This window comes from Zophobas morio, unplaced genomic scaffold (assembly GCF_036711695.1).
Source record: "Zophobas morio isolate AGI-343-1 ecotype UQ-CSIRO unplaced genomic scaffold, CSIRO_AGI_Zmor_V1 ptg000014l, whole genome shotgun sequence".
Lineage (NCBI taxonomy): Eukaryota > Metazoa > Arthropoda > Insecta > Coleoptera > Tenebrionidae > Zophobas > Zophobas morio.
Genome location: NW_026972119.1, coordinates 6,585,338 through 6,601,026, shown reverse-complemented (window position 1 = coordinate 6,601,026; position 15,689 = coordinate 6,585,338). Strand labels below are relative to the sequence as shown.

The following is a 15,689-nucleotide window of genomic DNA, read 5'->3' as shown; positions in this document are numbered from 1 at the left end:
ATGCATTTATATTTTTTAGAAATGAGTCAAAATAAAAATTGAACGAAGCAAGTTATTTTATTGATCAAATTAAGAAGGGCTCAACCCATTTTTTCGAAAATTTGGGAATACAATTATATTGTACATACTTACTCAAACTGATAATTGTCCTTGCCAAAAAAATGTTGATGAAGCCTTCACTAAACTTTGTTCTGAAAAAATAACATACGCATTGCATGTGCTTTAAGAAGAGTCGCTACGTTTGGTTCTTATGACGTTGTCAGTAGATTTTCAGAAAGCAATATCTCCATTATGAACATAGTTATTGTTATGAAAATTTAAATATAACCTGTCCATAACTTTCACTATATAATGCAAGGGAACTTTTTCTTTTAAACAGCTTATTAGTTTTTTTTATTTTGTTGAAATTTTTACATCAGGTATATTGAAAAATGTTTCAAGCAACCATGGATATTTTGGAATGCGATTTCCATCACTTTTTTCAGATTAGAAATTGAACTAGAATCTTTGACTTTTTTTGTTGGAAATGAGATATAGTAAAATGAAACCTCTAGCAGCTTCTACGACACAAGTTTATTTTTACTATATCTCATTTCCAATAAAAATGGTAGACAGCGTATCTGATACAATTTCCAGAGGTTTCTAAGTTGTAAACTATGTTGAAAACTGTGTTCCGAAATTTCCATAAACAAATGATATATTGATTTTTAAGGAAACGTGATACAAAAATTTATCAGTCCACATGTTTTCAGCTAATGTTATAGGGGTATACAAAAAATTAATTTGCAAAATAAAATGCTATTATTTTTTTATTGTACGGGCGAGGCAAGTAAAACGCAAAAAAATTTGCTAATTATTTAGAACTTGTGTACAAAAACTATTAGCTGACAATTTATTGATCTATTATGTTACTCTGTTACTGTCTGTTACAGTTTCCATGTAGGATGTAAAGTTGCTTGAAAAACAACGGAAACACTCTCACAAAATTTTAAACAAATGTTTGAAGATAGAAAAACTGCTTTTAGAGTCAAATGTTGAACCAAAAAAAAACTGTAATAATAGAGCAGATCGAAGCAATTTTTTGCAAAATATTAACTCTATCATTCTTATTTCTTCTTTAATTGATGCTATCCGTCTGGACTTTGTGATGGCAAAATTACTACTATAATTTTACCTGACATGTAAAAAGCATTTGATAGTTTAAATATCGTATTACTTCGCATTAAACTTAATTATTACGGTGTGACTGGTACTTCATTAAGTTGACTTTGTAATTATTTAACTGATCTTCAACTAATTCTTGGCTATAAAAATAATAATAAATCAGTTCGTCTACATCTACTTTCTGGTATTCCCCATGGTTCCATCTTAATTCAGTTGTATTCTCTATATACATGACTAACTTACTTCAAGTTGCACTGTATTGTGGTATAGATGCACATGCATGCGGACGACATTCAGTTGTATAGTATTTTTCATTCATATGATGCGGACAAACACATGTTTTACAACACCTTGCCAAAATTAATGGAATCCCACTATACAGCCCCATATTCCTTTCTCTGAAAAATTATACAATTTGTTTTTGCGACATTTTATTTGTGATAATCACTATACACAAAAAAGTAGATAATATCAGTGGCGTAAACAACACCCCCGCAGCCCCTGCACCGCGGGGGCGCAGTTCACACGAGTGTGGAAAATATCATCTATGTTTGAAACAGATAAATATGTTTTTTCAATTACATGCGTAACTTCGACCGTTTATGATTATAATTCGAGAGAATTCCACTACTAGTACGCTCCCATAACATGCATCTACGCTAAATAAAAACGAAGTTTTATTGATTTTGTCTCCTGAAAACAAAGGAAAATACTAATTTAAGCTGCAATGTAGCTAAACGGAACGATTATAATTTTGGGCGAGCCGTTATTATAATTATTATGTTGTTGTTAATAAATATAAACAGGTGCGACATTACTGTATTCTTATATACATTCTCTAATAATAATAAACAAAAGCAAGGTAAATTCGTAAACCACAAGTACAGGAGTTCATTTATGTCGACACAGTTTGCACTTTGTCCAAAGCTCAGAAATATCGGTTGGAGAAAGTACAGAATTATCTACACATGTAGTACTGCGATTTTTATATATATTTATATTATAAATAGGTATAAATGCCTGTGTATTAATTTAATAAAATGATTTTCAGTTCTACTGTATACATATAACAGAATCTTAGAAAAAACCTGTTCGTTGATATAAATCAACATGATTTTTCCTGTTTCAAATCTGCGTTTTCTTATTTTTGCGCTTTCACTGTCAATAATATTAGTACTTCATAAAGGCATAAGTTACTCTTCTTTGAGAATTCATCAAGAGGCGAAATTACTAAATTGTTCTTAAATGATAACAATCTACTTGTAGATCTAAGTTTATTCTAAGCTCATAGTTTAAACCTATTGAGATTATGTACTTTAATTTAGAAGTTTAGTTTTTTACTTTCCGGGCGCAAGCTGAAGAAGTACAGTAATCACTAATCAAGTCCATCATTCTGACAAATTGCTATTTTCATATTTTCTCGACGTTTCATGACCCCTAGACTACGAAAAAAGTGATTTCCCGTTTCCGCCTGTCTGTCTGTCTGTCTGCTGTCTGCATCACTTGTTGGATACGTAATCTCCGAAATTACTGGACTGATTGTTGCCAAATTTTGTGGGTATATTAGGAATATCATGGAGATGATAAAGTTATTTTTTCTAATCATCCGCACCAACGACGTGATGAAATTTGCAATTTAACACACTTTAAATGTAATAAGTGTTTACAGAATTGTAGTTACAGAATCTATCTTTATGAACTTATTTATATTTTTGGAGCAATTGTTAATCCGTTTTCTGCCATGGTCACTTCGGCTGAAATATAAACAAGTATGTTTCTGTAACATAATGAAATGTTTAGCGTATCATTAAAAAAACTTTGGGAGGTATTAGACAAACAAAAAAAAAATAGAATAATGCCAAAACATATTTATAGGATGTCTTTTAGTTTTTTAGACTGTTACAGGTATTACTCAGATATCTAAATTCAATTTTTTTTTATATTTCAAAGTAACAGGATTTGCTTGGCTGTAGGTATATCAGGAGCGAGGAAGGTCCTGTCAAATAACCTTCGACCAGTTTTTTATGATAAGATTTGATCAGTTAACTGAGAAAAAGACGTATAAAGAGAGAGAACTGAATATACTTAAATATTTTTAATTTCATGATCATACACCTATCATGAATTTAAAAATATTTTTGAAAAAACAGTTTGCAGATTCGTAATCCAGTCGTAGGCAAAGTAATTCTTTCTAAGCTGTTACTATTTGCATTTCTGTTTATGCAAGTGCAACAGAGTTGCACGTTTACTTATTAGATTCAGATTCCTGTCCATCGCCATCACCATTCCAAAATCCATCAGTTTGAAGATCGTCCTAACGATTTCCTGAAAATCATTCATCACCCACGTGGTCGTTCTTTTCACTCGTCACACTTCACACCGCCAACCTCATAAAAACCAAAATGAAATAATTGTCAAGTGTATAGAACCTTTTTAAAAAGCCACCGCTGAAAACCTGTGATGTTGTAAAGCATTACCGTCACGTCGGTCGTGAACGTTAATCATTCAAACGTCGCGGGTGGTAATATCATTCAATTAACATTGTCTAGCACAATCGCTCTTCGCTAAATGATAACTGGTCGATTTAATAAGCTCAACAAATGTGAATCCACAGGTTCATTCATATCGTCGTGTCGCACCCTTGCAAACATAACAGCGCTAAACATCGTATCGGGAGGCCGCGGAGGCCCAGCGGGAGCCACTCGTTTCAGCAGGGAGCACACGACGCTACCGTCCCGACGCCGACGGCGGCATGAGTTATGGCCAGGCTCGACATCCGACACTCCATTTACAGATCATTCCGGCGAACCACTGCCCGTTTGCCCACTTCATCTTCCGCCACATTGTAAGCACGTCGTTAATGCCCGTCAATTGACCCGCTAACGTCTTGATAACACACCATTTGTTAACACTAAACTTTATTGCTTTATTTATAGGTGGTGGGCCGAGAAGGATTTCTTGGACGGAAAATGAAGGGTGAAGGCGAGCAAGCAATGAATAAATTAACACTCGAAGAAATGCTGGATGAGCGGAAAACGACACTCCACTTCTTGAAGAGAACACACTTTCATTAAAATTCAGATTTCTTTTAAAAATAATTTGTTATAACTTTAGTCTTAGTCCCGGTATTGGAACACCATAGACCATACAACTATGTCTAAAGGTAAATTTCTATGAGCTGTTGACTGGAATTTTTTGACAATTTTTGAACGTTGTACTCTCAAATACGGAAATAATTTTTTTGGTAAAATTTTTGAACCAAATTTGAGCATTTTTTGACCCACTTGTAAGCAACCCGAATAAAATAAGCATTGGTAACGTAAACTGAATACAGAGTAGGTAGACCCTGAAAATGAAAACTGTTTATATGTAATTTTTGACCTTTTCGAGTATCTAAGAATATTATTTTTTAATGTTTCATTCGTTATAAATATAGTAAAGGATTTTTCATTTGGGGCAAATAAGTCATCTAGCAGTAGTGTACAAATTTATGGCCATGAACTTCACTTCTCATTTGTTCATTGACAAATATTTCCGGTTTAATATCTTGTATGATGAAGAAATGATTATCTTAAAATTTTAAAATTCTAGGAGATTTCGTGACCACTTTACTGGCTCCAAAAAAAAAACGGTAATGTAGTTTAGACATTTTTTGTGTGCCTTTGGCATTTTCTGGGGCATGGATAATTGATATCATAAAAGTAGCAAACTATAGGATAGGTACAATTCAAATAAAGTGGCATGTAAAATATTTATTTCAAATAAGGAATACTCATTTCCTTCTTCAAATAAGGTCGTCGACTTTTTGGTCGGATCAGCATGTTAAATGTAATTGTAGCAGTGTGCACATAGCTTTAGACTGTGTTCCCAGAACTTCAAGAAAATTAAATGTACCGTGGACAAACTAATAGGTTCATATACTTTTTTCAAAGACCCTGATGTGTAACTAATTGTAAAAAGTGCGCAAATATTAAATTATTCACACAGTTTTCGCGAGTCTGGACAAAAAAAAATAACCACACATATCTCATAAAGTCCGCTTCAATAACGTTTTGTCTAATATTTTTTAAAGTGACGTCATCAGTTTTCATGGTGGGAATACTTAAATAAACTGGTTGTGACATGGACACGAACCTTACTGTATTCCTAAAATTTCTGGAAAACTGGAATATCGGGTACGTATAAGATTATTAAGATTTATGGTAATCTGACAGAATTGGCATAAATATTAAAGTGACATGAGGGACGCTAAGTTACACAAAAATGCCCTGGTTTTTATGCCAGTGGAACAGCAGAACCAAAACTGAATAGTGTCAGTGAAAAAATTCGTGATCAATAACAACACTTACAATTAAAAAAAACAGCAAGTGAAATTTAACTTATAACACAAGAAAATTAACTATATATGCAGAAATTTTAAGGAAACTTAAGGACAGTTTTTGTGGTATTTGTAAATAAAATTCGGTATAAGTGGAAAGTATAGTTTCCAAATGTTCTTCAAATCTGAAATGTATTATATAATGTTTTGAACGTCATCAACTATTTTAGATTTGCCATAGTTTGGGATACGACGTTTCTATAATAATCGTCAACATAAGTTAGTTCAAGCAAACAATTTTAAAGAATTAAAAGAACTTTATTTGTATACAATTTATACAAATAAAGTTCTTTTGCTTATAATAAGTATATTATCAGCCCTATTCTGTTTTAGTGAAGGGTTCCTGAGCGTAGCCAGAGGAAGTATTGTAATCGAGTCCGTCGGCCGACTCTCTACTTTTAATTTTTCTCGACCTTTCATGACCCCTACAGGACGAAGAAATAGGTCTGCCGTTTCCGTCTGTCTGTCTGTCCGTCTGTCCGTCTGTCCGTCGCTCCGTCTGTCTGCCGTTACGGATTTTTATTAGATAGATAATGTCTGAAAGTAAAGGACCGATTGTTGTGAAAATTTGTATTTATATTAGGAATATCATGTAGATGGTAAAACGCTAACCAAAATTTGTCTAATCATCCCCACCACTGATGCGATGACGTCACTTCAAATTTGTACATAGTAAATGACTTTTAAATTGTATAAAATAGCATAGTCCTAAACATGTTGTTTATGGCACCAAAAAGAGTGTTTTCCCGAAACGTCTACATTTTTGGAAAAAAAAATCAAAATTATAAAACAACATTTTGCAATTTAATTTTGAATCTGCTAAACCGAATGCTTTGAAATCTTGGAGATGTTTTAAGGTTATAAAAAGGATAATAAATTTTTAGTCAAAATATAATTGCTCTTCCCGTTCAAAAAATTTATGACGTCAGCTCAACAGTTGTTTGAATAAATCCTATCTATAATGTACAAAATATGATGAGTCTGTACTTGTGATTTATCATTCCATTAATATTTTTTAGATTTGCGTATACACGGTGACTTAAAAAAAATATCATTGTATTTCAAAAGCGGGCGAAGTTCTGTCGAAACTATTTTCGACCAATTTTTTTAACACGTGTATAGTAATTGTAGAAATAATTTTATGAATTTGAAAATCTGAGTTGAAAATGCAACGATCAAAGTCAAACTTTCAAAAATCCGTGGCTTTCTTTGACGGTGTTTTTATTGCTCTCTCCATACAATTGCGCAGCTCAAACAAAATGTAGCCGAATTTTGACAGTATGTCACAATGTTATAGAAGACTATAGAAAAAAAATCGTTTCTGCTACATTCAAAATAAGTAATTATGTTTATATGACTCATACATACGATAAAATAAATTTTTTAGGTTCTTGTTTTCCTTTTTTTTTGTTTTTCTTTCAATTCCTTGTACAAAATTTTTCTCCACATACACTGTAATATAGGCTAATGATGGAAGTTCTACATCTGTATTAAAAACCAGAGTATCATCTGCATTTTTGGGACTGCACATGAAGATAATAAAATAATAATAAAAATATAGCCACGGAGATTTCCAAATTTTACTAAACATAAAGTTTAATAAACATTTTCGCTAATAATTTCGCTCTTTAAACCTTATCATAAAGTATTTCTGTGACTATCACTCATTTTCATTCATTAATAGAAATATCGATATACGATAAAAGTCACTTTTAATGATGTGTTGAATGTTATGATGCAATGAAAATGTCGAAATTCATAACATAAATTATACACTGTCACCTTCACCTTAAATTAGTGGCTGAAAAATTAAAACTATTTGGTGACATCATATCATACGCATTTTTTTTTAAACTGAAAATTTTCAGTTACTAAGTATATTTAAGTAAGTAATTTCTTTATTATAAGTAGATTTAACCAAATCAGCGTGCATCACATAAACTCATACTCAGGGATTAATTTTTGAAAAAAAAGTCGATCATAGGCAATGGGAAAAGTAAAAATAAAATTTTAATCAAAAGCACTTTTTATTGTACTTAGGTCAGAATTTTCACGTGAACTAAGAACGTGTTGAACAAAACTCAGTTCATTTTAGTTACATTTAGCGTAAAAGTCGCTTTTAAATTTTTGCTTTATAAGTCTGAAAATATTCTACTTATTAATCAACGGACTTAAAAATATTTTTGTTAGTCTCTTCATTTCTACTGTTTTATAAATTTGAATCTTGCTGCAGTAGAAATTGCCATCCCTTTTTAGGATTTAAAGCCATCACAAAACAATTATACTAATGATCTGATGATAATAATTTAACTCACAAAACGTCTGTGGCTACTAGGCTTTAATGATGTTATTCGATTGTCTGTCCGTCGCGTCGGCTTCGTTCCTCAATTCTCATTACATTACAAGCTTGTTTTAAAAATTAATAAATTCATAATTTAAAAATCATTAATGATTATAAATATTTAAAAATTCAACATTGTCACTGCTGTGCGATATATACCGCAACTGTGGTCACTACCTCACAACTACTAAATCTGCAAAAATAAATTTGTCGAAGAAAACTGATAATACTGTGCATCACTTTTAGGAAATTATATTTCTTTGAAAAGTTTATATTTTTTAAATACATTGTAATGTGAAATACACATTAGATTACATAAAAGCACTTTTGAGAAAATTACTATTTTTGAATAAAAAATTAATGACTCAATTACCGTTACAGTTAAATTCGAATTTGGTCGAATATTTAGGTATATCTAACCTGTACTAATTAATAAAAATATTAAGACACGAAGTTTGTAAAAAAAACCGATTGATTCTCTGTGGAAGATTTATTTTCGATACTTGCAATGTTTAGACGCGATAAATAAGTATAGGGCTATAAGAAGTTAATAGTCTGTAGTCAGTTTTTACGTGTTGGTTGATTTTAAAAAATAAAAAAAGTTTTTAGTCGTACCATATTTATAATATAACCTTTAGCTGATGACGATTATTTTAACGAAGTGTTTTTATATTGACGAAGTCATACCAATATTTACAAATGTTCTCTATAAATAACTGTCAAAATATTACTAAATTTATTACAAAAAAAAAGATGTCTTTATTGACTTAGTGCTATGTTTTCATGAATTAGTTCCTTTTGATTAAAAATTACTTTGCAATTTTTGAGTAAATTTTGACGAATATTTACTTTTTGTCTATTTTTGGTTTAGCCTGAAATATTTTGTGTACATACTCGATTTTGAAAGCGATTTTTTTATTGAAATTTGAACTTCAACTGAACGCTTGCATGGAAAAAACGATTTATTAAATCACTGTCTTTTTCAATATTGCAAAAGAACATTTATTACTGTAATTTAATTTTTCTGCAAGTTATGCAACACTTTCAATAGACATTATCTATATAAAATATCAGCAGTGCGTATTTCAGTAGCCGCGTACATACACTATGATTACAATTAACACCGTCATGATGAAGGTTTAATCCAAGGTAATTTAGTTTGCCCTTACATACAGTCAATTATATAGATAAAACATAAAAGGAAGTCGTATGTTCTCTGTTAAAAAAATTAATATCTGAAAAAGCAAGTAAAGAAGAGGTGCGTGCAGAAATGTCAACGCCTACAGTAGCATTGCATGCTTAAAGGCAATAATATTTTAATGTCTTTCTGCAATATGATACACGGTACAACTGTAGGAACATCACGAATGGTTTTTGTAGCCATTAACAATAAAGCAATTTTTTAAAACACAGCGATGGAAATGGAAATAGAGGCGAACTCGTGGATTTGAAAAAGTTGTATTGTGGTGACGATAGAATTTATAAATTCTAGAAGTAAAATACTACAACATTTATAAAATAGTTGAAGTGGGCTTGAATATTTATACGGATTGTAAATAACACAATTTTCGAAAGACATGTTTTGGCTTTGGTTAAAATTTTCAGTCGCATTATGTATTCAACGTCTAGTGCACAATAATAGAGACGTATTTATAACGTGATGATCGAAAATGAGTGAATATGTCACATTATTATTACGGAAGCAAATATTTTGTAGCTTTTTGACATCACTATCCTTAACTACTTGCCAAACTTTGTTGCAGTAAGCGTCAGACAAATGAAATGTTTGACCAAACGCCAAAAACAATTTAAATTTTGGTAAATTTTTAGTTTACCAGTAGTCAACAATTAAAAGTATATAGCAGCGACACTAAAAGGAATCTACAAAGTATCGCATCCACTTTATTTATTTATAATGCATGCACACTGTTACGTATATTTTTAAAAAATCATGAGGTAATTCGATATTCAATGGAATTTTTATAATGCGAATTTCAAATTTGCAGCCGTCAGCTTAAAAGTCAATCAACTCTAAATATCTTAAGCAGAAATGAAGAAAATTAAAAAAGTTTAGCTTTCGTAAATAAGTTTATTAAATGATTAAGTATGAGTATTGATCAAGAAGTTTTGTTAAGATATTGTAGCATTTTTCATACTGTGTATTCTCGTAATGTTTTTATAATCATAATAGTTTAAAGAAATATATGTAATTTTGGTAAATACTGGACATCAAACACTGTAAGTATAATTTTCTGAACGGTATTCCTGCATATATAAAAAAATGTACTAATATTTTTTCCTGAGACATTAAACTAAGTAGTCGATAACAAAAGAAAAAATATGGAAACAAAATTCAAAACCTTTAACTTTTCTAATTACTGTTTACAAAGTTTGCACTTTCATAATGTGTGCTTAAATTACGCACTTTTGTACATCGTCAAAGAATTAATTAGGTATGTATAGCTAATTGGAAAAGGATTTAAGTTAAGAACAATAAAAAAAATATATAAAGCTTTAAAGTGTTGCATAAAATATTGTAATGTATCGCCCGACGGTATACATCAAAATTTCTGTTATCAAATTTACAAATTTTTCTTAATAAAAAAAAATTGTACGATGTGTGACGAATAGCAGAAACATTTTTTGAAAATAAATGACAATTAAAACTGATGCAGGTAAGTCATCATGTTAAACAGCTCAGAAATAATGCTGATAGTGATAGAAGTAGCTGTCTATATTAAATATACATAAATATTCTTAGCCCGTACAGCATGAATCGCATGCACCTGGTAATATCCTGTATTGAGTAGATTTTCACAAAATCAGTTATTCCTCATTCGACCCTTGGTCAAAATATAATTCAAAAATAAATTAATTAATTAATTAGAAAATTGTAATAACATTAAATATTTTATTTCGATAGGTATAGTTCGCCTGGTAATAAAACAATTATGTCTGCACTTATGTGTCTATACCTATGGAGAAATAATAAACGTAGTATTTAAAAATTATTTTCTGGTTGTTGTAACCCATACCTACATTTAGTCACTTTTATGTATTTGTTCCGTCAAAATAGCTCCGCACAAACAAGTCCTCGACAAAATAACGTTATGGATCTGTCAGATCGTGCATCTATGTTTCTAAAAAATTGTTTATAATAATAAAAGAACACATTTGACCTTTAATTTTAACTATCGTAGTAGTAAAAAAAAGAAGTTGTAACTGTATTTTGAAACTTAACTCAAAATTTTGCCAACATTTTAAGCTAAAAAGCTATAAGTAGGTACTATAAATTTGGACAAAGGTTGTCAATACACTGTTAGTCATGGATGTTTAAATTATGTAATTATTATTTATTTACAAATACCAGCTGGTTTTTTAAGTAAACCAGGCAGGCTAAATTAATAAACTATTGACAGCACAAGAAGAAATTTCGCTGTGGTCACAGTTGCGGTGTTGGATTTTGAAGACAAATTCTACGAATTCACTCAACACAATTTCACTAAGTCAAAGATTGATTCTAGTTGAAAGTCAAAGTAGTGAACTGAAAAAATCTGCCGAAAATTTTGATTACCTATAACCCAGTTATCGTCAACAACTGTGAGAAAACTGGAATGACCAAGTTGCTATTTTGTTATTGCTGAGTTGGTTTTATAAAAAATGTCCACTATACTTATTTAGTAACACATTTAAAATAACATAACCAATAATTGAAGCTATTGGATTCAAACGTTCACTTTTTATTTATTATAAGGCCAACCAATTTTTAAGCTAATTCACAGACGATTGGTTAATAATGCATTATTATTAACTTCTATTGCTATAGTCTCACATTTGAAGGTTTAAAAGGGTCCAAGAAGTTGTTCGGTGGTACCTATATATTAATGTCATTTATTGTCATCATTTAGCCTGTATTAAATATGATGAAATAGATAAAATGTTTTGAAAAATAAATAATCATAATTATTGATAATAATATAACATAAAAATAATTATGAAGTCATTAGATATTGATTTGAAAAAAGGCATACATTTCTCCAATTAAAACCACTTATGAAACTGTTTTGAAAATCTAAGTGCCATTTTGATCTACTTTTGAATAAAAATTAGGCAACAATCACAAAGCTATTGACTAAAAAGCAGTGATAATTTATGAAGACAAATTTGGACTTTGATAAACCCCCGGATTTTCACAGTATTATGTTTTAACCCTCGATTTCCAAACTCTAGAAGTCAAAAATTTGGCAACTGTTCCAAATTCACCATTTCATCTATGTTCACCAACTGACCCATAGTTCAGCGTGAGTCCCAATAACATCAGATATTTTTATGTTCTGGTACGCTTTTATGTTTTTAAGCGTTGAAATTACTTTAATCTAAAGAATAAAGTTATATAGAACCACTCAAAATATTGTTCATTGCTTTAACTTTTCTCAAAATAAACAAGAGAACTTTTCAATGTATCTTTTGCCTAAACTCTTAAGGAAACTCCACTCAAAAACCATTTCTTCACTGCGGTGTTATTTTATCCGGTACATGTATTGGCCGGAGCTATTTTGACGGTGTGGTGAGGAGATCTTTCCAAAATCGCTTGTTACTTATTTCCGAACGTTATCCGCACTGCCCCCAACCTCCCCTACGCATCTCTACCCGAATTACCTTGCTGGCTACTTTTCCTCGTGGTCTTCTTCTCCTTCATCCAGGGGTACTCCGGCACGTTGACCCCCGGCGATCCCATCCCGTGCGGCACGTCCATGGGGTAGCCGGTTCCCGGAGGCGTGTTCTGGGGGCTGATGGAAGGCCCATGGGCCATGTCTCCCGAGAGGTGAGGCAGCGCCGTCATGAACTCCGCCATGGACGGTTGGCTGTTGATGAAGCCCGTCTCGCTGCATCCCTCGATGGGCAAGCCGGGATGCGGCGCCCCGGAGGCGGCGGATACCGCCGACAACCAGAAGCCGCCGCCGCCGCCGGCGCTCTCCGGGCTGTTGGACCTCGTCTTGACCACCACGAAGTCGTCCTCGTCCAAGTGTCCCGTCGGCATCCGGAGCGGGTGTTTGACTCTCATGGACCGCCGCCGCCGCGAACCATCACAATCACTGCCAGTCACTGGACCACTCGCACTACGTCACCAGCGAACCCGCGAAATTCAAGCGCTGCTCGCCAGAAATAGGAAACGATTGTTACGTGTGTGTTCACAGTTACTGTTAGTGACGGTTGTTTTTGTTTCTTTCTCATTGAGGAGGATGATGGCCGGTCACGTGGGCCCGCGCGGGCCAATGGGGACGGCCGGAGCCGCTCCGTGGGCCGGCCGGCTCCGGGAGGCGGGATTTGCGTTAGCGTGACGAGCTGGCCGCAATTACAAGGTAAAAATTATTAAAAAATAAAGGAATACCTGGTTTTGTGGAACGCGTCGAACGCCAAAATCGCCACGGCTCAAATTACACTCGGACAAATTTTATGCAAATTAGTGCCCGGTGCGGGGGAAAACACGGCCACGACCACGCCGAAAATTCGAAAAAAGTACATCGAGATAAGTGTTGTGTGAGTTTATTGCAATGTACACGTCACGAACAAGAATGGTATGCACCGCGTGCTCGCCGATGCGCTGTTAAATACCGAGGGACGTCGAGCGTCGTGGCGCTGACGACGCGCGCTTCTGAAATGCTGCTGGAGGGGCGTAAGTATCTCTTATCATTTGATGTTCCTTTACATCTTATTCTTAAATATCAATAATGCCGTCATCAGCTGACGGAGACGACGACGTTTCGGACACACTCAACATACTGACTCACATTTTAACCGCAAAAGCGAAAAGAAATGTTTTCAAGCTGTTAAACACATCGACGTCGAAGGAATTCGCTTCCACGGTGAGGAACAACTTCGGACGAAGAATATCTTATATAGTTTTGTTGTTCTTTTACGGTTTTCTGAGTTTTACTGCGTCTCGACTATAGTGGTTGTTACGCATTGAAATTACCTACCGCCAATACCTTTGTAGTCATATCATACCTACGCAGGCCGTTATTATTTGTTTCACGTATTGGTTCTAGGTAATAATTATGAAAATTATCATAATGATGGCACATAGGTAGTAGATATGCGCTTTGACCCCGCATGAGGTAAGTGTGGACTGTGAGAAAAAAAATGTAACCAAATATTATTCTAAATACTTACTTTTTGGATTTCTTCAAATCTTTCTCAGTTTCGATTGAATTTTTTTAGTAAAAGTTATAAGTAAATAAGATTTACTTACTGTGTGTTCTTGATTACCTGCCACGTCTGTAGTGTAGTTGAATTTATACTTGCAGTGTGTACCTAGTTAAAACCATCCAATTTATTGTAAGTAGGTATGAGGTTAATGCCGCATGTGGCGAAAATTCTACTAAGTACTCTAAAATAAAATTGTATAAGATTTTTGTGCAAAAATTTAAAAAATCATTTATCAACGTTTCAAAACTATAATAGACAGGTAAAATGGAATTAATGTGGTTTATTAATCGGGCGTAAACCATTTATAATCTGTTTGAAATAAAAATAAATAAAAGTTGCTTATGTTTTTCAGACATAAAACAAGTTCTGTTAGAACTAAAGGTGTATAAGTATAAGTAATACTTACATAAGACATGTTTTTTATCATACGAATTGAATCATTAAAAAAATTGCTAAATATTTGGCAAAGTATAGGAGTATAAAAAAGAGTAGGAGTATAAAAAATGTAGGTATACCTATACCTAACTAGCTAAGTACCAATTTTAGAATTCTAAATTAAATTGTTAATTTCTGTATTTTGATAGATAAATTAGATAAGTCATAATGAAATGCATTAACTGTGCATTATTTTAGCGTTTTGGTGAATGAAAAATTTAGTAATTTTATCTTTTGGGAGGACTTTTCGTATATTTTTTGTACAATTAGCTTCAAAGTCAGAAAATGATAATAAGATAAGAATGATAATTGATAGTTAATAATAAAATGATAAGTGTAGATAATTTATAAATTATTTCATGCAATTTAGAAGGACTCGAATACAAAAAAAATGGGCTTTATAGAAAAGTAAAGTCTAAAGTTGGACATGCCACTTTAGAGTACAATTTTGATAACTAACTTTACACAAATTTTTAATTGAATGTATTTAGTTAATAAGATTCGCGACTTGAACATTTATAGAGTAAACTTTTGATTAGAATGTTTTTATAACTTTTTGATTTGATGTGTACCTACTTATCTTCACAACTATAGGTATTCCTCTAGACAATTGTATTAAAACTACTCCCCATTATTATTTACAACACAGAGGAAATAAGGAATGAAATATAATAAAAGAAATAATAATAAATTAGAGTAATAAAATAAACCAATACACTAACTTTTAATTAAACTTTTATCGAACATAAAGTTGAATTTGAGGCAAACTTCACGGGACTCAGTAGGTACTGAAATCTTTTGTGAACAATATGAAATTACTACGGTCGCGATATTTTTTTTTGTAATTTGTGTTTCAGTGTTCTGTTACAGCTTTTGACAATTCATTTTCTCTGTCCACTATGAAAAAGAATCAAACAACAAGAACTAAATTTAAAAATGTCTTGTTTTTTTGTTTATAAACGTTTCTTCCTACTCCATCAGGAAATATATATATTTTTTAAGTTAAACTGCTATAGACATATTCTTAGAACTTAGCTCACATTAAAGCGATTAAAATATATTTTAATATGTCGAAGGTTGAAAAAAAAATTCAATTTTTTTACTTTAACATCAGTGTAACAACATAATAAAAACTTGAAAATACATTATTTTAATTACGAC

General features: G+C 32.3%; 1 protein-coding gene across 1 annotated transcript in view; it reads right to left on the bottom strand.

Annotated features, from left to right (window-relative positions):
* Positions 1-13,031, bottom strand: part of LOC135128941 (homeotic protein proboscipedia) — an 81,307-nt gene extending 68,276 nt beyond the window's left edge. The window contains exon 1 of the mRNA XM_064056020.1: positions 12,543-13,031. Within this exon, the coding sequence (XP_063912090.1) occupies positions 12,543-12,948 (406 nt within the window). The 5' untranslated portion in view covers positions 12,949-13,031. The remainder of the gene's footprint in view (positions 1-12,542) is intronic.
* Between the last annotated feature and the right edge of the window lie 2,658 nt (positions 13,032-15,689).